Source organism: Triplophysa rosa, linkage group LG18, assembly GCF_024868665.1.
Source record: "Triplophysa rosa linkage group LG18, Trosa_1v2, whole genome shotgun sequence".
In the NCBI taxonomy this organism is placed as follows: Eukaryota; Metazoa; Chordata; class Actinopteri; order Cypriniformes; family Nemacheilidae; genus Triplophysa; species Triplophysa rosa.
Genome location: NC_079907.1, coordinates 5,172,802 through 5,199,556, shown reverse-complemented (window position 1 = coordinate 5,199,556; position 26,755 = coordinate 5,172,802). Strand labels below are relative to the sequence as shown.

The window sequence follows — 26,755 nt, the reverse complement described above, 5'->3', positions numbered from 1 at the left end:
AGAGGTTAGCGGTAATGAGGTCAGATTAGTGATGAGCTAAATAGCAGAGCAGAAGGGAGCTTTTTATTGGACCCTTTTGTGTAATGGCAGTAGGAATGTGTAATGGCAGCCTGTGCAATGCAATGTGTTTTATTTTGACTGAAGGCATGCGTGCATAGCATACTAAACACTTTATAAGAAACAGACATAAATAACATAAATGTCATATTTCTGTACCTAATTTGAATCATCCTTCCTATTATCTTATTTTGTGGTTCAAGGTTAAAATAAAACAAGTGTCTAAGGATGACATCACAGAATGATTGTCGGTGTACCTGTCCTCTTCTCAACATCTGTTCACTTCGCCAGCAGGTAAGAAGCTGCCAGGTGGCCGTACACTGACTCAGACGGTTGTCCTTTAAAGCCTGAAACACAAAAAAGTGGGTTAAGTTCCAGAAGAAGGTAGATGATACCCATAAAAACAGCTAAATAACTGATTGCTTAACGTTACAAAGTCAAGCAACAAAAAAAGAACATTTAAGACGGAATTTATTAAAGTTTAAAGGTCCAATGTGTAATTTTTCAGAGGATCTATTGACAAAAAATGCAATATAATATACATAACTATGTCTTTGTAAATGTCTTCTGCAAATAAGCGAATACGTGACGACATCTGAGGCCGTGTTCACACTTGACTTCTTTTTTGACAAGAAAAAGTTGACAAAGGCGCTTTTTTAGTAAAAAAAAATGCTGGGCGCATTTGGTTACAAATAGCAGCCGAACGCCATGACTTCGGAGGCAGCGTCTGTGCACGAAGGCAGCCCAGAGTAACAGACAGGCAGCGTAACAGAAGTCTATTTGAATTACAAACAGAGAGCGTCTTTGCAATAACTAATCACATATTAAAAAACTACAATACCAATTTCTTGCTAGAAATGCAATCAGAAGTTGTTGAAAGTTAAAATTAAACTTACATTTATACAAAACTATCCTCCAACGGGCGTTTTGGCCGCCATTTTATTTTTTCGAGCTTGAGCCTTCTCGACCAATCACGTTCCTCGCATGTTGTTATGGAAATGACAGGTCGCTGTCATTGGTTAGCTGTGAAAAGGGAGCTTGACGTAGGGTGCTTTTTTTTCAGAAAAGTTGAACTTTTTACAACCTCAAAAGACGCTCTGAGCTGCAGAAAAAGACGCCGGCGCTGGCGTTTTTACATTATAAACTCCATAGGATTATAATGTAAAACAGATGCTAACAGCTTTGAAAAAGAAGTCAAGTCTGAAAACGGCCTTAGTCCTGTGAGAGCCATGGGTTGCAATTCGCAATTCGCTAGATGCTGCTAAATTTCATATACTGGACCTTTAAAGCAGAAGCTTCAAACACACTTCTCTGTTTGTGTTTCTTACCTCAGCTACGCTGCTGGAAATTTGTCGATCCATTTTCAATGAGTCCTTCAGATAGCTCAACAGCAGAGCCTGCGGATCTCCTCCGGTTTTGCCGAGGAAGCGAAGCCCGATCTCAACAGCAAAAACTGCATCGCAGACGTCGGTGAATGAGCGCAGCATTGATCTCATGGAGCTGAGCACAGAACTCCTCAGTGGCTCCTGAAATATACAGAGGTGAAGAACTGAGGCTTGCTTTTCCAGACTCAAAAAACAATGACACAAAGGTCTTTCAAAAAAGCTGAAGAAAATTACCTGAGGTATTTTGGCTCTAACTTCAGTAAGGACCTCTGAAAAATCCTGATGTTGTCTTCTCAGATACTTCTCAGTGTCCTGCAAGTGAGATTAATAATAACCAGTAAAACAATGTTCTCATCCAAATAAAAACAACTGCGATACTATAGCTTAAATTGTGTAAGACTTACGGACTGAATGCGTGGTTTGCCTGCGAAAAATCGTCTGCCGAGTTCTCTCTCAATAGCCTGATAATCATAGGAACTCGCTGTCTGCTGGCCCTTCTCTAAAGTGTAATGACAGTTAGCTAACACTAGGGGGAGAAACTGCCTCTCCGGGTGACAAAGGGCAAGCTGACTCTCACACAGCGACACTAAAGACACTTTATAATCACTGTAAGATAAAATGTGAATAATACATTTAAACGTATAAACATAACTAGTATGGAAATTTGTTAAAGCAAGGATATTCGCATGACATTCTCAAACACACACCTGTCTTCTTGGTGACAGAGTTTCCTGGCTTCTGCCACCAGACTGTTGTGCGTTTTAGACAGGAGATCTATGGTCGCACGGAGACATGTCCCTGGACCCTGTCGACTTATGGAGAGAAACTGTCCAGAACTTTCTTTAGTCATGTCTGTTTCACATAGTGCAGTATCCAAACCCACTGACGCTGAAATAAGAAAACAATTAAAGAATTAACATTATTTTCCTGCTATCTTTCTGCTAGCATTAAGTTTGTATTCCGCATACCATCATTGGCTATTTCCGTTCGGAGATGGTTCCACGCCTTCATGAAGACGTCTACTCTTCCTGACAATAATTTCTTTTGATAGCCTGTTTAAATGACACATATCATCAGTGACGTATCTTCATAAAATGATTAAATCAAAAATGTATCTTCACCGGTGAGCAGTGTCAGTTGTATGTATAAGTATGACAGACCTGCAGAAATGCTGTGCAGCAGTGAGGCGATGGTGTAGGTGTGGGTCTCAGAGCCTGGAGGAAGCAGTTTCATTAGATCAGACAGCAGGGCAGCAAGAGTCGGCAGATGAATCAGCTGTCTCATACAATGCACCTGATGAATACATCAAATAAACACATGTTATGTTGCATGTTATGGAAAGAGTTATGGAAACATTATGGAATGTTATTATTTGTGATGTTTTGACAATACCTTATTGATAAATAGGGTGAGCAGGGGTGCTTGACTTTGGTGTATTTGCTGGGTAATGCTCTCCACTGTTAGGAGAGGTGAAAGACTCCAGAAGGCCGAGTGGTGGGTGGGGCAGTTAGATGGGAGTTGAAGGATTTTTGCAGGGTCTCTCTTCAGAACCTTCATAAGGGGACTGTTAGAAAGTCTGTTATCAGACGCAATCGCATCATGTGCGCTGTTCAACATCCTGTTCAAATCCTGAAAACAAAAAGCAAACTTTAAAGCTACTCTTACGATAGTGAGAGAAGTTGAGGTGTGTTTGTTTGTTCACGGCATTTCAGTGATGGATGTTATATAAACGGTGGATATAACGTTGGATTTGCAGATCGTTTGAAACTGATAGATGGAGCGGTCCCAGCACTAAAAGATGCCGGACATGAACCGCACGCAGCAAGTCAAACTAAGTCATATGTCTGTGTATTGTTGGCAATCGGCTCATACGTGCATAATGTAAGCAAAATGAACTTCTAGTACATCAATGCGATGATGTATTGTGTGCTTGTGATTTAGTTCCTCCCCCCGCACACCCCCAGGAGGTCGTATTTTTCTGGAAATAATTGTACAGCTGTCTCTATCTTCTATAAATGTGATCAAACTAAATACTCTTCAAAGATACGAAGTATGCAATACTACTCTATAGGTACTCAAGATTAATATGAGATTGGCAGAAACTGCGCGTTCAACTGGACGTTTAAATCTTTTTTCAAAATGAATTGCAAACAAGTCATGTGATCAAACTACCAGGTTTTAAAAGAAATCCTAAAGAATCACATGACCATAAATATCAACAATTAGCAGAGAATATTATTCAAATGTCACATTAGTTTTGTTTGGATCCTACAAGCAGCAATCTTTCCATGATGCCTATTAAGATGACAACATTGTCAAAGTAAATGCATTCAGTTCTACAATGCAATGTTTGGAAAGTAATACTATTAAAAAAAGTCAAATAACTTTACAAAACAGGTTAATCGCTCACTATTTGGTTGCTGTAAAAATGACTGACCTGTAAAACAGGATTAATAACTGAATTACAGACTGTGCTCTCCCACTGTTCTCTGGACCTGCGTGATGATAGATCCTGGTTACCACCTGTCAATGACAAAATGGTATTTGGTTCAGATATTACAAACACAAGAAAACCCACAAAGCACAACAGAAATGTTTATCCAAGAGTCCAAGTCATGAATGGATAAATATTTTGTGTTATATATTTTAATAAAAGTTTTCTCAAGTAACATATAATCTTGATTTATTTGCATGTGGGTAATGGTCAGCAAGAATGGTCAGTGAAGAACAGTATTCACACCTGTGTTGGTCTCTAGAAACCTGTTGAGGATCAGATGAACTACAATGGCAGTGTCTTCCATGTTGAGATTTAAAGTTTCCCCAAGAACCCTCATGTCCTTCTCAAGATGTTGCCACAGGAACTCAAAGACACTATGAAAAGCTGATTGGATCATATTCCTGATGCCCTGTTGAATGTGATTATGCCTACAGTTATAGGCTTGTTTCGAGTTGGCATAAGCAAGTGAGAAAATGTATAACACATCATTTGTTACAAATTACAAGTTTGCAAACAGTTTACCCACTTCATTTATACACAAAAAGAAAACTTTCAAAAATGTTGCCATGGCTTCCGCTTTACCTGCTGGTGGTGAATGGCCCCTTGCAACATGGCCAAATGAAGACACAGACGAAGAACACAGGACTGCGCTAGAGACAGATTCCTGTTTGGGGCTTCAGACCGGTTTTCAGCATTTCCCAATATATGCCCTGTTCGTGTCATATCTGTGATTCCACTGACTGGAATAAAACCTAACACTGGAATATGATTCTGGCCTCCTATAGGCACTCCACATGTGGCACATTTTGACAATTCCATTGGTTTACCACACTAAATAAATTGAGAAATAGACCTAAATAAACAACTTCTAGACCACAGTATTAATTCATTGAATTAATGTGAAAATTATTTCTTACCTGTCCCACAAAGCTCGCGTGACCGTTACTGCAATCTAAAAGTTACCAAAACAAATACTTTCAGTCAACAGTTAAAAAAAGATTACATACTGACAATAAAACATTTTACGCAAATCCACTCACAGTACGGCGTAAGCTTCTCTTTGAGCCACTGTCGGACATCACTTGTGTGGTCATCTGGCATAGTGGGCAGGAATGCTCCCTGAAGAAGAGCAGAAAATCATTCTATATCAAAGGCTGCATAATTGTGACAGGATGACAAAACAATTGAAATGACACGTATCTGGCAATGGTATTATAAAATACAAATTCTCCAAGGTTCATCAGTGTGAATAAATCCTTACGGTCACGTTTTGAGGTTGAGAGGAAATGCTGTGAAGTGGCCTGAGCAGTCTGTTCCCGCTGTAAAACACAGCACTGGCGTGCACCAGGAGCTCCAGTAGAGGGCGACGTTGAGCAGGTACACCTGCATTGAGACTCAAGGGAGATCCTGGCCCTCCAATCTGATTGGATAACAGAGCGGTACAGAGCTCGCGGACATGTCCTGAAACATTCTCTCTAATAATATCCTTCAAAACATTTAGCTCCTGTTGAGAATAAAACAGCGCTTTATTTTTATGGAAGCACATCATATTCATCTAAGGAGTAGCAAACTATTCACAAATCATACGATTTAAATGTATTAGTCTTTTTTACTCTCAAAGACTTTTATAACCAAGTCTGCTACTATTTCAGGTTGCAATATGCAAGTTGGAATATCACATATAAGTAGAGTGTATTTATATAACAATAAGCAGGTTTTACCTGTGCTTGAGGATCTATTGCTCTTTCAGGTGACACGAGATGACAGGTAACCTGCCTGAACATAGCAAGAGCCAGCATGACGCTTTTCAAAGGACCTAAAGCATTCATTGCCTGAAATAAAAAAGCACACCTAAAACAAATGCAGACTTGTGCTCTGCATTTCACGTCTTCTAAAGCAATATGATAACTTTAACTCAGAAACTAAAACATAAATAATTAATTCTTATTCATGTTTCATCATATCATCCCTAACACAGTATGAGGAGCCGTAACTCTGTCCAAATAAGCCTCAATTGTTTGGTCACTAAATAATGTTCTGTGCATATGTTGTACATAATATAGCCATAGACTGTGACCTGTAAGGCTTCTCTGAGGCTATCTGTTTTGCCATCATGCATCACTTGTCCCACCCCATCTCTGATGGTCCGATATGACGGACCACAACACAAAAACCGATCCACTTCAGCAGGAGTCAACCTCTGTAAAAATATACAAAAACTGCAGTATAAATTCTTTTGATTAACCTTGAGATTTTATTTTTTTATCAACCCATGAGTTGTTATACTGTATATCTTAAAGGTCCAGTGTATGAAATTTAGCGGCATCTAGTGGTGTGGTTGGCCCTACACAGTTTAGCTCCATAGTACCTGAGTGAGCTTCTAATACTATACAGTCCCTCACGTTCACTACGCTCCTTGGGCTCTTGAAAGTTGGTAATACCTAGAGTTTCAAAATCAAGTGCAGGTGGTAGATCCTTTTCCTACCTAGCGCCCAAACTCTGTAACAGTCTTACGAATAGTGTGCGGGAGGCAGACACACTCAGTTGTATCAGTTTAAATCTAGATTAAAGACGCATCTCGTCAACCTTGCGTACTTCTATATTACAAATCCTCTACAAAGGGATTATTAGGCTGCATTATTTAGATCAACCGGAACCAGGAACACTTCCTATAACAACTGATGCACTTGTAGAACGGTATTCTGCTCTCAGTTGTCTTTTCTCATTGTTCCGAGGTCTGTAACCAGTCTAGATGGTGGAGCTAAAAGAGGGAGGCGGCGAGTCTAGATGGTGGAGCTAAAAGAGGGAGGCGGCGAGTCTAGATGGTGGAGCTAAAAGAGGGAGGCGGCGAGTCTAGATGGTGGAGCTGAAAGAGAGAGGCGGCGAGTCTAGATGGTGGAGCTGAAAGAGGGAGGCGGCAACCTAACATGTCCCCACTACACAACAAAATTGCAACTGCAATTAGCTATTAGAATATTAAGATAATATAAAATCAATTTGGTTTATTTAGCCTAGTTGTGCAAGCACTGTCGAGCTTGTAGAGATGCATCAGTAGTGGGGCCTGGGTTCTCCCGAGGTCTCCACTGGAGTTTTGGGTTCCTCGCCACTGTTTCCACGCATTTTGCTCGTCAGGGGGCTGCAGACATCGGCTTTAGAGTTTTGTACTTGTTAATATAATTTTGAATGTAACATATTGCGTGAATTATTACTACCCCATATAGGAATTGATAGTCCGCATAATATATTACCTGTGTTTCTCTTCTTTAATCTTCTGTCTCTATCTGTGTGTGTGTGTGTGTGTGTCCGTGTGCATGTGGCCTGTTTTTATATCCCGGTGGGGACCTACACCTGAATACAAACCAACACATGGGGACTCGTGTCACCGTGGGGACCAAAATTGAGGTCCCCATGGGAATAAAAGCATATAAATTGTACAGAACACTATTTTTTTGAAAATCTAAAATGCAAAAAGTTTTCTACGATCTTTAGGTTTAGGGGTTGGGTTAGGGGATAAAAAATACAGTTTGTACAGTATAAAAATCATTACGCCTATGGACTGTCCCCACGGAGATAATAAACCAGACGTGTGTGCTTTAGTGTGTGTGTATGTAATTTAATGTATTACCTGTCTATTAGACAGGCTTCTTCGCTTTCTTCATTCAAATCATTTTTGAAAACTTTTCTCATTGGCTTTTAAAACCGAATGATGACATTTTGATTGTTTTAGTGTGTGTCATGTATTTATATCTCATGTTTGTATAAGTTTTTATTAATTCATTTTTCTGCACAGCACTTTGGTCCACTTCGGTGGTTGTAAAGTGCTTGATAAATAAAGTTTGCTTGCTAAGCTAATAAAAACATAACGCTTCACTATGTAAGGTCTTTATACAACTTTGAAGACATAGTTATGTATATTATATTGCATTTCTGTCAATAGATTAGTAAAAATTACACACTGGACCTTTAAAACTAGAATAATGGTTAATCAAAAATAACAACTGAATGGTCGTACGTGAAGGCGTAGAATCTCTGCAGGGAAGATCCATATGTAATCTGTGCTGTTGATCAGCATTTGTAGACAATCCATGCCAGCCAGTCTGTCAAGCGCTCGGAGCAGATAAATTCTGTACCAGTCATTGTCACAATACTCACACACAGCCTTTACCTGCTCCAACAGCTTCAGTTCCACATCCTCACAATTACCTGCCAAACATGTGACCAATGTATAATATGTTTAAAAGACAAGACAGTTTTGAAATCCCTGCTATTTAGTCAATTTAGTTTGAATTTTCTCCCTGAAAATGTGCTTACAACAAAAATCGACTACTTTATATGAAAATGGTCATATTTGCCAGATGCTCACCACATAAACAAAAGAAGACATCACATCATCTAATTTTATTTTATATCGGAAACTACCATGAATTGGTCTCATATCAAGAACCTTGACCTTTTCTTTGGCCGACAGCTTTGGGCAGGATACGGGCAGCAGACTCCAGACACATTCTGAGGTCAGCCATAGACAGCAGAAACTCAGCTGGGTCGTCCTGTCTAGAAGGTGTCTGTTTACGAGCGAGTCGGCTTAGAAAGCTCACACTCTCCTGTAGACAACTTTTATTCTCTTTGACCTTAACAGCTCCATTCAATCCAGAAGAGAGTAGGGAATCCTGCAAACATGCATCTGCTTTTAGACACAACTATACAATGCAATAACTGAACTGAGTAAAAACAGCATGGAACCAAAAATCATAACTTCACATTGAGGTTGTTGTCTCAGATTGAGTTTTAAATCCTTTTATACAGTAAGTTTACACTTGACAATGAAAATTCATACAAAATTGATAGCACATATTACATTATTTGGGGGATTTTTTTTCCCATAACGCAAACAGTTTGTACACACTATGCAATGAAGTTATAATACTTAAAACTATTATTGAGCAACAGTGATATTGATGCATGAGTTAATATATGGTGAAGGACACATACTTGGAAGCATTTAACAAATAGTCGATAGAGTTCAGTTCTGTCCTCTTTGTCCAGAAGCTTGTTTTCCATGTTTTCCAAGTAGCTTTGAATGTGCTTCTTCACCTGTTTAAAACTGGAGAGAGTTGTTTTTAAACATCTTGGTGAGAAACTTATGAGTGTTGAGACTATGAGACTATTATATAGTGTATATTTTTTAGGCCAGAATGTCAGGGTGTGTATACAATACGTGTGTCTATAAAATTGCAGTAGGCACCTGTATTGCAGAAGAAGTTTGAGCAGCACAGAGCGCACCACAGGGCTCTGGTCGACACATTCCAGGAATGGGGTGAGCTCTCTTGTCTTATAGACATCTCCTGGATGCATGCACATAACACACAATTACTTTTTTAAAATAAGGATCTTACCATGATAGGATTTTTAGGTGGCACTAAAATCAACCCACCTTGTGCTGAGATGAGGAGGGAGAAAAGCAGTTCCACCAGGTCTTCTGAGGGGTCTTCTTCATCGGTCAGACAGAAGCGTGAGACCACCTCCAGGAAAAAGCCGTTACAACATTTCCTTATCTCATTATGCTGACTCAAGGCTGAGCTGCAACAGAAATCAATCACACAGAATATTGCCGTTCACTATAACCCCGCCATATAATTTTATCCCATATAAAGATTAGAACACAACTGTATGCCGGTCTTACCGGAACATGTAAAAGTAAAATGTAGGGTTTAATCTCACTCTATGTTTCTAGAGACAGTGGGCCGGTAGTTGTCTGGCAGAGATGTCCTGCACTTGGGACATTTTTGCGGTCCTCCTGCTATGGATTTTTCCACGCAGGCCAAACAAAAGACATGTTCACAGGGAAGAGCAGTGGGCTTTGATGGATCTTCCAAACATACTGAACATTTTACACCAAACCTGTGAAGAAAGAGCGCACAGATACAAAAGCAATTATGAGATACGTTCTTACTGCTGTGTAGTAGATTGAATTGGTATGAAATAAAGAACGTTGTTTGGCATAAAAACTAAAATCACTGTGTGTATTGTCATTTGTTGATTTTCTGTGAATATGAATAAAAAACATATAGTGCAGATATACTGTATCATATAGTGCTTCACTAGTGTTGCATTCACCTTATCCAGAAACAAATATTTAAAAAATATAGATAAAATGTTCAAAAGCGTTTTAAAATGTTGGTTTACCGCAGCTCTCTGCTGATGGACTCGTTGTGGTAATCATTGAGTATGCGGATGATTTGCTGAAGATTGTCTCTGCTCCTCAAATTGGGAGATCCTTCCATCAGCTGTACAAGGCAAAATACAAGCAGCATATCTGTTAGATATCCTCCAAAGTATTGCGTTTTACACTTGGACTTGAAAACAGAGCTGAGGACGTCTTAACAGGACGTCTAGACTCACCCCATGTAACTGAGCGCAGTGTTTCAGAGTCACTGCCTCTATCCTTTCATCTTTCGATTTCAGCTTGACAACAACCTGTTCGATAAAAGCGCCCACCAACAGCATCCCCTGCCACACTGACCTAAAGAAAAAGACGTAAAAACATTACATTTCTATAAAATATCTCTATATTTAGCTTAGAATGTAAAATAATGCCTCTAAAATTATTATGCATTTTTATCTTACTTTATAGCGTCCAGCTGTTTGAGACAGCATGGGCTGCAGAGGGCTCTGAAGCTTGGACTGAGCACTTGCTCTAAACAGGGCTGAAGCTGCTCAACTCCTTGCAAAAAGGTCTGGCATTCACAAACTGATGATACGGGTAAAAGCTTTGTTTCCTCAACACAGATACCAACAGCAAGAATATCCTCACACTGTAAATAAAACACACAATGAGATCAATTCTGAGAAAATAAATCACTGTAAATACATTTCTTTCTGTGTCTATAAATGGACGAATACTTCTGTAACGAACTGAAAAGCAGCTGGATGGTTCCCAGCTAGCACATGTACGTCTGTAAGACGTCTGCTAAAGATCTGGAGATATGGAAAACATCTGCTAAAGATCTTAGAAAGAGCAGTGTTACACCCATTCTAAATCATAAACATCTATATGACATCTGAAAACAGACGTCTCCGAGATGAGCAAACGATGTCTTGCAGATTTGAATGCAGACATCAAATAGACATCTGCCAGATGTTTGTGTAGTATGGGATTGCTTTTGCACTTTAGTTCATGGATCTCTCCTACCCAAACTGAAAATTTCCAATTCAGCTGCAAGCTCAGATTCTGTATTTAAAAGCAACCACCTCCCGGTTCTCACCATGTCAGGGCTTGTTTTTAGTGGTATCCGGTCCTTAATGATCTCCACCATTTGAGTGTTGAGCTGAAGGGCATGTGATAATGTGTCCAGGCGTGGTGCATATATTTGTGCGGCTGCAAGGATCCACGTCGGCGAGAGATCAGGGGCTACTGACATCTCCACCTGCAGCGCAGACACACATCCCAGCAATGCCGCAGTGAAGACCTGTGGAAAAACAGCCACAAACCCACAATCGCATCAGAATACGAAGCTAGAGTTTTTCTGACAAATAAAATGTGTATGCGTATCTTACCTCCAGCTCTTCTTCAGAATGGACTTTGAAGGCCATAAGTACATAGTCAGTCAAGTAACGGCGACCCAGTTCAACTTTTTCTCTCTCTGAAAGTTTTTCGATATAGCTGCCCAGTCCACTGCCTGAAACAGCACTGATAAACTGCTGAATCCTTGCTTTGTTGCCTTGGTCAGTGCCTGAAAATAATTACAACACTTGGCTATTAACCATTGGCTATTAAGTGCATGTGCAATCTACATATGTGTCTGGTTGGTATCTTGTTAGCTAAGTGGCCAAAACAAATAAAGTTGACAAAAATTACAAGACAAACAGAGGCCTCACCTCGCACAAACTCTGATTCCTCCCATAAACTCTGGCAGTATGTTTTTATCAGCCAGCTGAAGGGAGCAGCACAGGGCCGTTCCACTTCTCCAACAAACAAGTGACACTGAACATTAATCTCCTGCTCTGGAACACTAAAGGAGGAAAATAAGTCATTCTTAAAAGTGTGTAATACCTCTAACAAAACTCAGGTATAGTGTAACAGAACTATTTTAACGGAAGTTAGTCGTCTTAGCATTTCTACCACATCATATCAAAATATCACTTAGAAAGTGATATCACGGTATTTATTTGGGTTATTGTTCTTTTAAAAATATACCTTGCATTATGTGAGAAGAGTAGGTCAAGGAGCTGCTGATCTTGAAAGATGTCTAACCAGAACTGCACCACACCATCACTGAGCCCATGCAGTAGACCCAAGTTACAGTCTCGGTCCAACACTTCTAAAACTCTGGCAAGTAATGGGCTTAAAATTCCCTGCAGCTGACGCCACAAAGTGTGCCTGAACAACAGCATAAAGAAAAAAGTAAGAATGCTAGATACTGTATTTTATCTAGCCAGACAAAAAGACAGACACCCAAATATCCAGACAGACGGGATAGTTTAACCCCAGAGTGACATACCGGAGTGTTCCACCTTCTTGTAGAGCTTCACGGTTCTTTGCTGCTCTATAAACCCAGTCTGTTGGATTAAGACTCAGCTCTTCCTTCTGCTTTAGGGCAGTCATCAGCCTTCCTAACAACACTTTCTGGAACCGTTCTGCAAAACACAAACACTCATATCCAAACTTAAATTCTTACCATTTCTATTTTCATTCAAACTTTAATATGACACATATTTACATGGTGTGGAAAGAAGACATAGAACAAAACCAACCCACCTCCTGTTGGCGCAGGGTCATCACCCAAAAGGACAAGCAATATGTTCATGCGCTCCATGCTCCTGGAGGTTTTTTTGCCTGTATCTCTTAGCAATGAAACAGCTTTCTGGGTGCAGGATCTTATTAGGGACAAACTGTTTAGATGCACTGAACTTTCCTGAAAACAAAACATTTTTCTTAGAAGGTGTGAAATGTATGTTCTGTATGTCCTATATGTCCATTATAAACTTCAAACAATTTTACCTTTTGACTTTCAGGTTCATTTGTATGCATTTCTTCTGAATCCTTGACATCTGTAAAGAAATTTTATTGCATCTCATAACTTGCTGGGGTGAGTTATGACTGACTGTTATGATGTTGCTACGTGGTTGCTAAGGTGTTTTGAGTGGTTGGTTGCGTACTGGCACATGTCAAAAATGTCCAATCAGTCCCTCCTTTAATCTAAATATATTGCATTGGTAGCGTACCTGACTTCATTGTCCTGGAGATGAGTTCACTTATAGAAATTCCACAAAAAGCTTTAAGATCTAAGCTCATGTCTTCAGAATCTCTAAGGTCATCGATATGCGCAGATAACCAAACTCCTTAAGCAAAAATATTATAATAATTATCTGAATATACCTAAAAACACTTGATGCTGCCAATGTACTGTAGTTCCACTCACCTCCCTGAAAGCCAATGTATTTGTTGCCACTTGTTTTACATTGCTCCCCAATTCTGGAGAGCTTTGTTATGAACACAGTATAAAAGTTACTCGGATCTGATTTGAAGGACAAGATTTCATTCATGGTACAGTATCTGGGGACAGGACAGGTAAGGTAAAAAAAGATCCATTTAAGTATTTGACACCTGATCTACCAAGTGTTACAAAAATAATCAAAATAAGTGGCAAACTATAACATCCTAAGAATGTTGTTGTTGTTCCTGCCAGCACCAAAGACTTACTTTGCTGAAGCAATAAGTTCATTTTTGCACAATGACTCTTCCATGTCCATCTGAACCAGAAGAATGCGTAGCGAAAGCCCACAATCCCTCAGATAAGACCTGGAAAAATGAATATACATTGTATTGTACTGTACAATTGTCCAAGTTACTACAAATAAACATAAACTACAATAACTTCAAAAACAAACACTACAATAACATAAATGGTGTGTAACACACTTTAAAGTTTAATTTTTACCGTATTTTACTGGAAAATGAGGCTTCTGTGTCAAACTGGTGTAAGAAGAGCAGATGAACCTGCTCAGTAGATAAACCCAAGGCTGGTGCAAGATTTCTCAAATCAGCTCCAGTGAGAAGACTGGAGAATGTGGTTACCTAGCAGGTTCATAACAAATGGAAAGCCTAAGAAACTTTTCAAACGTTTGAAACTTTTCTGCAAACCTCTATAAAAGTGAACAATACTGTACCTCTAAGAATCGGGTCTTGTCTTGATCAGGCTTTTTTAAATGGCTTTCTATGAGGTCCCTGAGTGATTTGTGGCTTTGCTGATGGAAATAAATCCTCTGAAGTTTGTCTTTCTCCTGATTTCCGAACTCTTCTGAATATTTCAGTCTGAGGACAGCGTCAGGTGTGGCACTGTTTAAGAGAAAACTTTTGGCAGTTTCAAAAACTTCCTCTTCCTCATCCATGATTTCATTTGACTCCATACTGTCTGTTGCCTCAGAGTCCTTAGAATCCTCATTCATTTTCACAAGATGAAGAGCATCTCCAAGAGTCTCAATGTTTTCTGCATCTTCTACCTTGTTGTCAACTTCCATAGAGGCACCGTCTTGTTCCTCATCAGGAATTTCATTTATTTCCTCACGTGAATCTGTTCCAATCATCAAAACTTCATCGATTGGTTGATGTGTCTCATTGTTCTCACTCTTCAAGTGCATGTCCTTGGCCTTATTTCTATTTGCTTTACCATTAGCCTGCTTTTGGATTTTCTCTAAAGCCTGGAGTAGTGCACTGGCACAAGCATCGCCATGGAAACCAACAAAAGTATCTGATGAGCTAAAGTTTACTTCTGTAGATGCCTGAACCCTTGGGAAGTCTTCAGCCCATTTTCTGAGTTTTTCCAAAACTCTGTGCTGCCAAGGCATCATATCTGTACTCCTATCAACTTTGTGCTTTTCCAGTCTGTTTTTTAGGGGAACAGGAAACCTTTTGTAGACCTTTTCCTGGTCCTCCACCACAATCAGCCTGAAGTTTTTGTGCACTCTACACTTTACTCTGTGTGAACCGAGTCCCAGGTCAACATACTGCTGTTTACCAAGGTAGATATAATATTGATTCAAGGCATCATACAGGCTCTCATAAAGATTGAGGAGATTCAACAAGATGACAGTTCGGCCTGTCTCCATGCATGCCTTTATTCGACTCACATTGCGACATATCTGGGCATATTCCTGGTCTTTTGGAAATCCTGAACCAAATACAATTTCAGGAGGTGTGTTATTCTCCTTTGAGAAAATATGGTGTTGGACTATGTACAAAGCAGCACTGTTAGTTGTGAGCAAAAGAAGGTAGCGACACTCTTCTTCGACATGATGGTCCAGATTTTGTTCAATCATTTTTAGTGTACTTGGGTTTTGGACTTCTGAAATATTCAGGAAGAGGTCCTGGAAGGCATGAAGTGGGTCAAAACCATCTCTTTGTCCACTGAAATTTCTCAATACAGCCTCTGCCAACTTACTGTCACTTGGATCTTGGTCTGTCTTTTTGACTGTTGCAAAAATCATTTTTACCAAACTGTAATAATCTCTGAGACCAAAGAACTGTTCGCTGTCATCTTTACAGATGTTTAGAAAGCCCTTTGCCAACTTTGGCAGGAGGTCCTTGATTTTGAGAAAAACAGTTTTGGATGATGAGCAGATGCCTTCGGCTGTCTCAATTAAGTCTTTCTCACTTGGATCCCAACGGGACACAAAAATCCCTCTATTCATTTTTGCTGGGTCAAGAGCCCAGTTTGAGATTCCAACAAATCCAACCTTCATGTGTGGGAGAGGTCTTTCACGGTCTATGCATCCATCCTCTAGAAGTGGATGCAATGTTTTCAGTGGCATCCGAGGAGAGTCCTCTGCAAGACCTATTTCATCCAGTACAACAACTGAAACATACTCATCTAATTTCTTATCCTTTTGGAAACGTGCACAGTTCCAAAAGGTTCCAATGATTCCTTCAGGGCTTGAGTGAGGGCTGCATTGAAAAGACACCATGTGAACTTCCTTGAGTTTCTTGAAAAAGTCACAGTGAGAGGCCTGACGTTGCATGGCATCTGCTACAACAGTCTTAGCAAGGGATTTTGAACTCCCGGGCTTGCCAACCAGAAAAAGTGGAATCCTCAACTCAATGCAGACCACCATGAGGAAAACATTCTCTTTCAAAGCCAGATTTTTGGCAATTGTTTTTCTTGTTTCAATGTTACTAAGAAAAAAGTCTTGGCATGATGATATCTCCTGCTCCAGTGTCTCTGTAGAGTTGAACGGATGAGGAAAGTATTCGCTGACAGCTGCAAGGTACAGTTCTTTACGTTCAAGTGACGGGTAATAGCAAACACCCACGGCAAGCACCAAGCATTTCAATATCATCTGTTCCATTTCAAACTGTTGGTCTTCTGGAAAAAGATAATCCCTGTGTTTGAAAAACCAAACCAGGACACACATTGATCTCTCGACATCCCTAAGACTTACAAAGCTGCATTCATCTGCTCGGCTGCGCATGTATCTTTGAGAAGCAGCCAGAACTTCTGTGATCACTTTGTGGTAGGTAAGGGGCAAACCATGAACCCTTATTTGTTTTTGAACGATCTGACGAATATAAGAGTGCTCCGATGAATCACTTAACTGTCCAAAATCCCATACCAGAGGCACCATACTTGGGGGTAAAGGATGCACACGGTACACAAGCTGTCTCATGGGAACTTTACCAAGGCGATCCTCAGTTTCCTCAGCTTTCACTCTGTATCCCAGCCCTGCTCGTTCCAAGCGTTCAATCATTCTCGTGGTGTGCCTTCTGTAGGGATTACATGCAGCAATAATTTTCAGACCAGAATTTTTCTTCAAAGGGTATCCTTGTACAGTTTTATCGCATAACACTTCCTTGATGGCAAATATTGCTTCGGTTGTGTTGGCTTCATCAAAGAACAAGACTGTATCAAGTTCATATTTTTGCCGATTGTTCTGAGCAATTTCTTCTGCCTCTCTCACCTTCTTATAGATAGTCTCAGAAGTAGTACCTCCATGGACTTTGACAAGTTTCATGTTTTCAACATCTCTGCCTTCCTTTTGCAGATCACAGAGAAAGCGCACAAGCCGCGTCTTGCCACAGCCAGTTTCTCCCATGATGATTACTGGAATGTCACATCTGAATCTCATATGAATAGCCAACATCTTCATGACATTGTCAGCAGTAAGCTCATACGTCGGGTCTGGATCAAACTTGCCTTTTTCCCAACCTTTTTTAGCACCAACAACAAAGGAAATTCTTTGTATTTTGTCTTCTCTGGAGAGGTTGTCAAAGTCTTCACAGAGGTTAATTCTTTGTCGTTCAAGGCCTGAAAAAAGCTCCTGCGACATCACATTTCCCATTAACACTTTGCCACTTTGTGGATCGACTGCATTGAGAATCCTTCTATTTGTCTTCACATGAAATCCCAAGAAAGACATGCTTAAATGATCTGCATTGAAAAAGATGTATGGGTGAGATTCATTTTCCCATCTCTTCCGAATAGTCAGTTTAGACAAGATATCGTCCTCATCTTCATTCTGAGAGAAAAAGGAAGGGCTTTGGTCGGAGATGTCGATGGAAGGAGAGGCAAAATCTCGAGCCATGTGAATCATGAATTTTACTATGAAGTCCTTAAATCCGCTTAAATTGTCAGCAAGGAAGTCTGGATCACAGAACAGGGAATTCTCACAGTCTTTGAGCTGAAGGTTAAGAAACCAAGTGAAGTGCTTTAATTCTGCCCATGATGGGTCCTTCAAGCCACAGTTTGACAAAAGATGATGGAGACAGTCCACTGGATCTCCTTCTACGGAATGAGTTTGATATGTGAAACGATCCAAGTTCTCATTCCTGTTAAACCTCCGTAAGTATTGGTAAGGTCTTTGAATGTCTTCACTCCTAAATTCTCCTTTGTCCATCAGGGGATCTAAAGATGCTTGTCTCTCTTTTTTTCTCCTGATCTCCAAATCTTTGACTTCTTTAGGAGGTCTACAGAAAATAGTAGGTAGTATATGCAAAAACCCATGGTTTGTCTGTGAAGCATAGAAGAAAGGTAATACAGATTAATTCCTAACTATGATTCAAAGGAGGAAAAGCAAGGGAAAGCAAATGCAAAGCAATCATGCCTTCTTTACCATTTGTGTTTGACTGTTAGGCCCGAGACCTCGTTGAAGTGCTTCAATTGCCACCAAATGAGCTGTGTTTCTCTTCCATATATTTCCCTTGCTGTCACTGAGACATCCCAGAACAAGTAATTTGAACAGGAACTCCTCCAAGCCACAGCGTACCTGTAAAAAATATCAGTGAATTTGTAGGCAGATTCTGAAATATTATCAGTCACCTACACTTAGCAAGATATATCAAAATGATAGAATGTTTGTTGTAAAACATACTGCTGCCGTATCAATGTGCAATAGTACAGGGTCTTGTTCTTTCAGTGGAGCCAACCTCTGGGACAGAGTTTGGACAAATCCATCGATGTTAACGCAGGGTTCAATGAGTCTCATTCTTATACAGGTTGTTTCTGGAAACTCTGTTTGGAACTGCTCAAATAGACGCTTGACATACAGTGACTTTCCTGCACAGAGAGTAGATGTAACAAACAAAGAAGAGTTCCTGCATCAAATAACTTGTCTGTTACTAAAACCATTAGATTATTTAAAAACATTCACAACACAATACATACCAACAGTTGGACGTTCGGATGCAATCATCCAAACAGAGAGCTTCCCTGGGTAGACGCGTGAGTGTCTAGGGTCTAGAAGCTCGGCTGGAATACGGAAGTGATTTTTAAGGTACTTTTCGTTTCTTTCTTTGGACACACACAGACCTGTTTGCACTTTATAGTTGCTAAAGAAGGAAGGAACATATCTATCCTGGTTTACGGGGCAGACCATCACTAGACGGTAATGAGGCTCGGCACTCTTTTCTAGTGTCTCAAAGCATTCCACCAGGGCCACACCTACATCATAGGTCAGAGATCCTGGATTGACCAAAGTGTAAATCTTGTTATGTTTGTATGCAGTGCCCTGAAATCCTAAACATCGACGAAGGAAGATCTCCACTTCCTCTGTGGTTGTTTCCTCTTGGCACATTAATATCTCATCAGTTGTGGGAAGAGGTTGCTCTGGGCTCTCTGTGTAAAAGGACAACGTGGTACTAATCACATCCGCAATAGGGCACTGGATAAAGTTTGGCCTTCCGTCACATAGAATATGAGGAATGTTACGTCTGATGTGCATTTGATTCATGGAAGACAGAACAGAGAGAAACTTCCCAAGTGTTTCAACGTCCACATGGTCGGAGAGGAATCTGGACATGTTCTCTTTAAATTGTTTCCACAGGTTGTCCAAACTTTCAATGCCAATATCACTGTCCTGTTTTGGCTCCTCTGCAACATCTCCTTGATCCATAGGTTCAGTTGCTTCAGCTGCCATTTCAAAGGCTTCCTTGATGTCATTTTTGCTACAGTCTGGTTTTACATGGGTCAAAAGATGCCACATTTGCTGTGCCACAGGTTTCCTTTTGTTACTAACATCGTTGACCCATTTGCAAAGATAGGCCATTTGCTCTGATGTGTAATAATTCAGAGCATAATACTGAGAGCGCATCTTAGATAATTGGGTACACCAGTCTTTATGGAAGTCTTCCAGAGAGCGACACAGCTTCTGAAGCTCCTCTAGCACATCACCCTGATATTCAACACACTTCTTTAACTGGGAAAAGCTGATGTTAATGCAGTGTTGCACTGTGCCGTTGCATGTTATCTGAGCTTCCAAGTCTCTGAGAAGCACATTGCCTGAGGTACGCAACTGCAGGAGGATGCGACCCATCCTTTGGACTCCTTCAAAAACCTACAAGATAGAAACAAACATAACTACAAAACTAACCTTTATTGTCTTAAAGTGATGTACTGTAAATATAGAGTTGCATGTGAAATGGTGGAATGAGAAACACGTTAGTTAAATATTCATCAAAAAGGTTTGTGGATAAAGGACCCACTTGAGTAAACTTGTTGACTTGCTCTTTCCCATGCTCCCCCTTAGATGACATCAGCATGAGTTTATTCTGAAGCTCGAGGAGTTCATCAAGACTGTATGTCCTTGCTTGTCCATTCTTCGTCACCTTCACATTAAAGACATTGTCCAAACACGTCTGCAAACATATCACATCCATACATTAATTTCATGCTAATAAATTGTACCTATACAATTCTATAAAATATATTTTTAGTTTTGGTGACATCTAGCATTTAATGCTTCACTAAAGCATGTGTCCTTAATGTGATAGTTCACCCAAAAACAAAAATTCTGTCATCATTTACTTAGCCTTTTGTAATGTCAAACGTATGACTTTCTTCCTTCCGCAGAACACAAAAGATATTTTGAATGTTTTTGTTAACTGGACCCCATTCACTTGCACTGGTTTTGTGTCCATACAATAGAAGTGAATGGGGTCCAGTGCTGTTCGGTTATTAACTTTTTTCAAAAGAAAGAAAGTCATAAAGGTTTGAAATGACAAGAGAGTAAATGATGACAGAATTTTCATTTTTGAGTAAACTATCACTTTCAGGCATTACATTTTTTTAAACCAGTGTCTACTCACTTTTCCAGTGAAATCCACTGGCCATCCCACATGATACACGCCATCGGTATTGATAGCTGAGGCCTGAGAAAGTGACGATTGCTCAACAGACCCAAAAGTCTCCCTTAAACCTTTAAGCCAATCCAGCCATCGACAAGAGTCCCTCTGTATACAAAATGATAAATAAAAATAAAATATATTATATATATTTCTGAGTTCCATAACAGTGGGAACCCTGTAATCCCAGGTAAATTTGCATGAAAATGAATTGTACAGTATAGTTCTTCGCAGTGCATATTTACAAACTATTAAATAATAGTATGCAACCTTATACACTGTGGAATATTAAAACAGTACAATAAATGATGATTATTTTACAGAAGATTTCTTTAACTGTACCAAATATGACATCAAATGATGCTGCAAACTAACCAGTTTTTCCATAAGTTTCTCATCTTTGTCAAGGGTGTCCCACACTTGCTGAGCACAGATGATGAACTCCTCAAATCCTGCATGGTTCGGTAGTGAGTAAAGCAAAGGACTGTAGCCCATAACAGCGCTCTCAAAATTAGCTATCCGATCAGTGTCTACATCATTCTCTCCAGCAGGAATTGTGGCCAGATCCATAAAGGTTTTTAAGTCCTTCAGACCTAGAAGAAGAAAAGGGTAAATTTACATATTACTAAAGATTAAACCATCATATATGACAACTACAGATCTCAAATCAATATTATAACTCATGTATTTCTTACTTTCAATTTGGTTTTGGACCCATTTGTTCAGAGGATCACTGTCCGAGAATGCCTTTAGACAGGCTATGTGCTGTGGTTTGACATTTTCCAACTTCTGCCTTGCTTTGACAAGATCTTTGCTCAACGAACCCAGAGTGTTTCGTTTGAATGAGTCGTCTCTCTGTATACAACACAAAAAATCTAATATAACTAAACAGATCAAACGAATTTAAACAAAAACACATACATATATATGAAGATGTCATACCACTTGAGTCAGGACATGTATTGCACTAAAGTCTCCTTGTAATCCCAATTTATGTTTTATTTCCAGTATGACTTCTGCAGATTCGGCAGCATGGTGAAGGCATCTATATTCCTGGATCTGTTTGAATCGAAGTTCCTGCCAGTTTTTATCCGGGATCTCTTTAACGAGCATAGAGGCCAATAAAGCAAGTTCTTTCTTTAGCCGATCTCCTTCACCCCCATCCTCACACCAATCTAAAGCCTGGTCCACCTTTTTAAAACAAACTGTTCCATTTGCAATTTGTACACCAAGGTTGAAGAAGTCACTGTGACAAGGCATCCAGATTTCATTATGGACATCTGTAAGGTTCAGTGTTAATGGCTCAGAAACCAGCATTACATATTCTGTTGCCTTTTCTTGCCATAAATGTAGCAGAAGGTTGCTTGTCCTCACTTCATGCATCTCCCGTGCCATGTCTTGCACTTCAAAGTTATCTCTGTAGCACAGCACGTTTCTTGTGCTCTTTTTGTCAAGATCCTCTTTGGAGAAATATGCCTGCACCTCAACCAGTTCATCCAGTGATATTGCCTGCTGGTCATTTTTGACCTCCTCTTCGAGGGAAGAAAGCTCGGGTACTGTTGGAACATTTGTGCCCACAATTAAAGTATTTAGTACAACGTAATATGTAGTGTAATTGATTTAAAGCTTGCTTTAGGTTTTCATATCAAACACATTCAACTAATCTTAAGGTATTTACCATATACAGCATCCAAAATCTTCCCTAGCATTTTAACAAGCGAGCTCATGTGCTGCCTTTGTTCTTCAAAGGCTTTCACGTCACTTTCTCTTTGACTGAGTAGCTCTGTTACATTGATCGAGATATTCTTTTCTTTGTTGTTCTTCTTATCTAAAGACAATAGAATAAAAATAGTTATTAAGATGGTGGCCTAATGATGCCTAGTGACAATAACAGACGGGGACATGAAGTGAGCAACACTTACATTGGTTGTAAAGCTTCTCAAATCGACTCTTATATTTTAGGATGGTCTTCAAGTGACCCAGGGTTACATTTCCCTGGCAAAGGCTCTGAATTAGACAACCCAAGTCTGACTGGCTCTCTGCTATTAACCGACAGGCCGCTTCATCCAAATTCCATTGATTCCAGTTGTCTGTGGGATTAAAATGAAAGCTGCATTAATAATGAACAACTTTTGTATTTACATACAGTACATACAGAATTGTAAAATAAGTCATGTGTTCCATTCTGACTATTTGCCTTGTTGTTGTGGGTGAAAAAGGCACTGTCAATTTTTTATGCTGCTTTAAATTTTTAAGTTTAATTCAACTTATGATTTTAAATTCTGGTCATTAAAATATGTAAAAAAATAAGTTAAAATGACTTTTGAAGTCCATGAGACAAACCTTGAGACAAAAAAAAGCTGATGGCTGATTGGGGGTCCAGTAGCCATCCTTCGCGATCCTCTTCAAAGCGAGCAGCCGACTCAATAACAATGTTGGACAAGACGGGCCATTTCATGTGTTTGTTAAAGAGAAGATCTAAAAGATCTCCCTCCTTCTTTGCCTGCAAAAAAATAAATAGATAAATAATAATAATAATATTAACATACATTTACACTTTTATTCAAAACGGCTTACAAATGAGGTAAACAATGGAAGCAATTGGGACAACATAAGGACAACAAACAGCATACGCGCAGTAAAACTGGTCTCATATAGCCTTCCACAGTATACAAAGTTTTTTTTTAAGGATAGAAAAGGTAGAAAAGAGATTGAAGTCAGAACTGATCAGTCAGGTGTTGACGGAAGAGATGTGTTTTCAGCCGATTCTTAAAGATGGCTACCGAATCTGCTGGTCTTGTAGCAGCGGGCAAATCATTCCACAAATGTGGAACAGATCCAGAGAAGGTATGCGAGAGTGATTTTTTGGGATGGCACTACAAGACGTCGTTCATTTGCAGAGCGTAGGGATCTGGCGGGTACATAAGTCTGTATTAGCGAGTGAAGTGCCGAATCAGTGGTGGTCTTGTAGGCCAAGAGCAGAGCTTTGAATTTGATGCGAGCGACTATAGGGAGCCAATGTAACTTAATGAAGAGAGGAGTGACATAGAAAGAGCTAAGACAAGACATATTGTATATATTCCATCATGTATAATATTCTTTTTTATAAATTTGCAAAAATGAGAAAATATATTTTCTATGAAGACTGACAGAAGTGTAAATGTGGAAAGCTGATAAAAATAATTAACATTCTTTCTCAATTAAAAAGTACCTGACATCTGCTTTTAACGGCTAGCTGACAATGCTCTTTAAAGCAAAACTGAATGTTGGCATGACTGTTCTCGATCTCCTTTGCTGATGTTTCCAGACAGCACACCACAATCTTGTCAAAATCAGACATCTGAAAAGCAAAAGGAGGATGGTCACTCAACATGTTTTAACCAATTTAGTTTCTGAAATTATAACACTGTATTTATCCTACCTGTGACACTCTCCGTTTCAACTCTCCATCTAATAAACTTTTCCAGTCTTGAGAGAAGTCTGGTATTGCACTTTCAATCCCATACAAACCATTCCACAACTACAAAGAATATATAAAACCAAGACAATTTATATTGTGTATGTGTACAGGCTTTTAAGAGCATAATAAATGTGAATTTTTTTATCTAAATATGTGGATTTGAATCTACACCTCTGGAACTTATTTTTGTCATGCTGTCAACATCTGGAAGTGTTCGGATCATTTTAAACAGCAAGCAAGTGCAGATAATAATTATGCTACTTTTTAGTGGTTTAATTTAACTGCTCTTTTAATTTAAGGTGTTATACAGTACTACACCTGTATTTCTTTGGGGTAACACAGCCTGGACTTTTGCATCACAGGAAGCTTGAGCCTACCATCTCTCCATTTACTGAAATCCACTTGCATGTTTTTGAGCTGTGATAAAAGCTGAATTTTCTGTTGGGCCATTTCCTCTCCACCCTGGAAGATGGAATGATTTGTTTTAGAGTCACCATAAAACCCCTGAACATGACTGACAAGCAAACCTCAAAGGCACAGTACCTTTGAAATCACCGCATGTTTCATTTCGACCACTTTAAGCAGAAGTTGGAAGGTGAGCAGCGGGACATTGTAGTGTTGGACAAGTCGAGCAATCGAGCATGCACTTTTGTGTAAATTCCAGCAACACTTAAGGATAAAGCTTAAAGATTCAGATTCCATGATTCTGACAAATAAAGAAACTGTGACTTAATATCAGACCTGTATCACACCTTTAACAACAATACCAGAAAGTGCTAAGATCCTTAGAGGTAATTAACATTATTGAGAACAATACTGTACCTTTCTTTATCCTCCTCAAGCCCTTTGAGCAAATAGTGCAGGACATTTTTAGTTGTCTGCAATAAAAAAAAAACGTTGGTTGATTCAAAATGCATCATTCTGTAGCAGATTGAACACATATGTCAAATGTTTTAAAGAATCTTACACAGCTCTTCAATACAATGATAGTCATCAAAAGTTGTCTATGGTTTCATTCATTAAAAGTTTCAATATTAATTAATTAATTAGTGATGCCACAATAGGTCAAATTGACCACTTCTGATATTTTAAAAATGATCAGTAACTAGTAGCACACATAAAACTATTTAGCACGCATTTAAATTTTTGTCTTTAGTATCACAATGGTTACAAGCTCTCTCTCTCTCTCTCTCTGCCTCCATATACTTGTATTTGGTATAGTGTTTTGAGTGTGATTAATTGACCAAATAATTTTGTTGTCGTGAATAGTGTTGGCCATGATAACCTTGTAGTGAAAATCTGATACCATGACAGCCCTACTATTAACAGCTTAAAACATTTAAGTAATAATTTACTAAAAACCTTTGCGGCAACTCTCAAATCAAAGATACTGTATACTCAATATACTGTACATTGTCAATGCAGAAGTCAATGTGCTCCACAAGAAAAGAATAAAAGGGAAAAGAGAACAATAAAACAAATGAGGGTAAGTAAATAATGACAATTTATAAAATTTGATACCTCAAGATTTTTCTTGTGTTTGGTGTCGTCAGTATATTGCACAGATTGCTCGATCTCCTCCATTCTGTACATCAGACTCTGGAGCACATGTTCGGGAACAATTCTGGTTAACTTTGCAAACTCTGTCACATCCTCAAAAGCCACCATTGTAAGCCAGCTAGTCAAAAAGTAGGGTTTATCTTTGGTCAATGACAAATGTTCTTTGAGCATCCGAAGGACCATCCTACAAATTTAAAAAGAAAACATGTACAGTAATATCTCCCCTGCTCTCTCAATTTAATCCATCTGGAAATTTTCTACAAAAATTATAATTAAGTCACAATTAAGTCATCTTCCAAAAATACTTGGACAAACCTCCTTTTGTCAGGGTAATCTTTAATTCTCTCTCTAAACATTTGATACTTGATGTTTTCAAGTCCCGCCCATCTCTGTTCATTCACAGCTGAGCCTGGATCTGACACTGCCCCTGGCTTTCTTAATAAATGAAAGACAGGAACGAGTAGCACTAGCTCTGAGATCAATCTCTCTGCACATAGGTTCATCAGTCCTATGACAGTGCTGTAAAGGAACGAAATGATACATACAATTATTGTGTTTGTATATTACTAAGGTTATTTTACAGTATACACTCACCTAAAGGATTATTAGGAACACCTGTTCAATTTCTCATTAATGCAATTATCTAATCAACCAATCACATGGCAGTTGCTTCAATGCATTTAGGGGTGTGGTCCTGGTCAAGACAATCTCCTGAACTCCAAACTGAATGTCAGAATGGGAAAGAAAGGTGATTTAAGCAATTTTGAGCGTGGCATGGTTGTTGGTGCCAGACGGGCCGGTCTGAGTATTTCACAATCTGCTCAGTTACTGGGATTTTCACGCACAACCATTTCTAGGGTTTACAAAGAATGGTGTGAAAAGGGAAAAACATCCAGTATGCGGCAGTCCTGTGGGCGAAAATGCCTTGTTGATGCTAGAGGTCAGAGGAGAATGGGCCGACTGATTCAAGCTGATAGAAGAGCAACTTTGACTGAAATAACCACTCGTTACAACCGAGGTATGCAGCAAAGCATTTGTGAAGCCACAACACGCACAACCTTGAGGCAGATGGGCTACAACAGCAGAAGACCCCACCGGGTACCACTCATCTCCACTACAAATAGGAAAAAGAGGCTACAATTTGCACGAGCTCACCAAAATTGGACAGTTGAAGACTGGAAAAATGT

The 26,755-nt window shown here is 39.4% G+C and overlaps 1 protein-coding gene across 2 annotated transcripts in view; it reads right to left on the bottom strand.

Moving 5' to 3' along the window:
* LOC130569271 (E3 ubiquitin-protein ligase rnf213-beta-like) overlaps window positions 1–26,755 on the bottom strand; it is a 33,241-nt gene that overhangs the window by 2,278 nt on the left and 4,208 nt on the right. Inside the window, exons 7-61 of one of the 2 annotated variants that reach the window (XM_057358815.1) lie at window positions 25,884–26,087; window positions 25,530–25,752; window positions 24,831–24,886; window positions 24,552–24,714; window positions 24,327–24,470; window positions 23,970–24,068; window positions 23,760–23,888; window positions 22,892–23,051; window positions 22,471–22,638; window positions 22,227–22,376; window positions 21,491–22,104; window positions 21,244–21,403; window positions 20,924–21,141; window positions 20,513–20,656; window positions 19,910–20,062; window positions 18,594–19,761; window positions 18,301–18,485; window positions 18,043–18,195; window positions 14,107–17,940; window positions 13,878–14,014; window positions 13,640–13,738; window positions 13,359–13,492; window positions 13,162–13,278; window positions 12,938–12,987; window positions 12,695–12,851; window positions 12,438–12,573; window positions 12,134–12,316; window positions 11,815–11,948; window positions 11,494–11,669; window positions 11,202–11,405; window positions 10,564–10,751; window positions 10,339–10,459; window positions 10,123–10,223; window positions 9,658–9,837; window positions 9,371–9,516; window positions 9,182–9,281; window positions 8,929–9,040; window positions 8,390–8,606; window positions 7,952–8,142; window positions 6,017–6,139; window positions 5,661–5,771; window positions 5,201–5,443; window positions 4,980–5,058; window positions 4,857–4,891; window positions 4,522–4,770; window positions 4,183–4,348; window positions 3,880–3,965; window positions 2,835–3,071; window positions 2,603–2,735; window positions 2,411–2,494; window positions 2,150–2,330; window positions 1,847–2,048; window positions 1,677–1,754; window positions 1,386–1,583; window positions 315–404 (exon numbers count right to left, since the gene is read on the bottom strand). In XM_057358815.1, the coding sequence (XP_057214798.1) occupies window positions 315–404; window positions 1,386–1,583; window positions 1,677–1,754; window positions 1,847–2,048; window positions 2,150–2,330; window positions 2,411–2,494; window positions 2,603–2,735; window positions 2,835–3,071; window positions 3,880–3,965; window positions 4,183–4,348; window positions 4,522–4,770; window positions 4,857–4,891; window positions 4,980–5,058; window positions 5,201–5,443; window positions 5,661–5,771; window positions 6,017–6,139; window positions 7,952–8,142; window positions 8,390–8,606; window positions 8,929–9,040; window positions 9,182–9,281; window positions 9,371–9,516; window positions 9,658–9,837; window positions 10,123–10,223; window positions 10,339–10,459; window positions 10,564–10,751; window positions 11,202–11,405; window positions 11,494–11,669; window positions 11,815–11,948; window positions 12,134–12,316; window positions 12,438–12,573; window positions 12,695–12,851; window positions 12,938–12,987; window positions 13,162–13,278; window positions 13,359–13,492; window positions 13,640–13,738; window positions 13,878–14,014; window positions 14,107–17,940; window positions 18,043–18,195; window positions 18,301–18,485; window positions 18,594–19,761; window positions 19,910–20,062; window positions 20,513–20,656; window positions 20,924–21,141; window positions 21,244–21,403; window positions 21,491–22,104; window positions 22,227–22,376; window positions 22,471–22,638; window positions 22,892–23,051; window positions 23,760–23,888; window positions 23,970–24,068; window positions 24,327–24,470; window positions 24,552–24,714; window positions 24,831–24,886; window positions 25,530–25,752; window positions 25,884–26,087 (13,303 nt within the window). The remainder of the gene's footprint in view (window positions 1–314; window positions 405–1,385; window positions 1,584–1,676; window positions 1,755–1,846; window positions 2,049–2,149; window positions 2,331–2,410; window positions 2,495–2,602; window positions 2,736–2,834; window positions 3,072–3,879; window positions 3,966–4,182; window positions 4,349–4,521; window positions 4,771–4,856; window positions 4,892–4,979; window positions 5,059–5,200; window positions 5,444–5,660; window positions 5,772–6,016; window positions 6,140–7,951; window positions 8,143–8,389; window positions 8,607–8,928; window positions 9,041–9,181; window positions 9,282–9,370; window positions 9,517–9,657; window positions 9,838–10,122; window positions 10,224–10,338; window positions 10,460–10,563; window positions 10,752–11,201; window positions 11,406–11,493; window positions 11,670–11,814; window positions 11,949–12,133; window positions 12,317–12,437; window positions 12,574–12,694; window positions 12,852–12,937; window positions 12,988–13,161; window positions 13,279–13,358; window positions 13,493–13,639; window positions 13,739–13,877; window positions 14,015–14,106; window positions 17,941–18,042; window positions 18,196–18,300; window positions 18,486–18,593; window positions 19,762–19,909; window positions 20,063–20,512; window positions 20,657–20,923; window positions 21,142–21,243; window positions 21,404–21,490; window positions 22,105–22,226; window positions 22,377–22,470; window positions 22,639–22,891; window positions 23,052–23,759; window positions 23,889–23,969; window positions 24,069–24,326; window positions 24,471–24,551; window positions 24,715–24,830; window positions 24,887–25,529; window positions 25,753–25,883; window positions 26,088–26,755) is intronic. The other variant, XM_057358816.1, reaches the window with a different exon arrangement.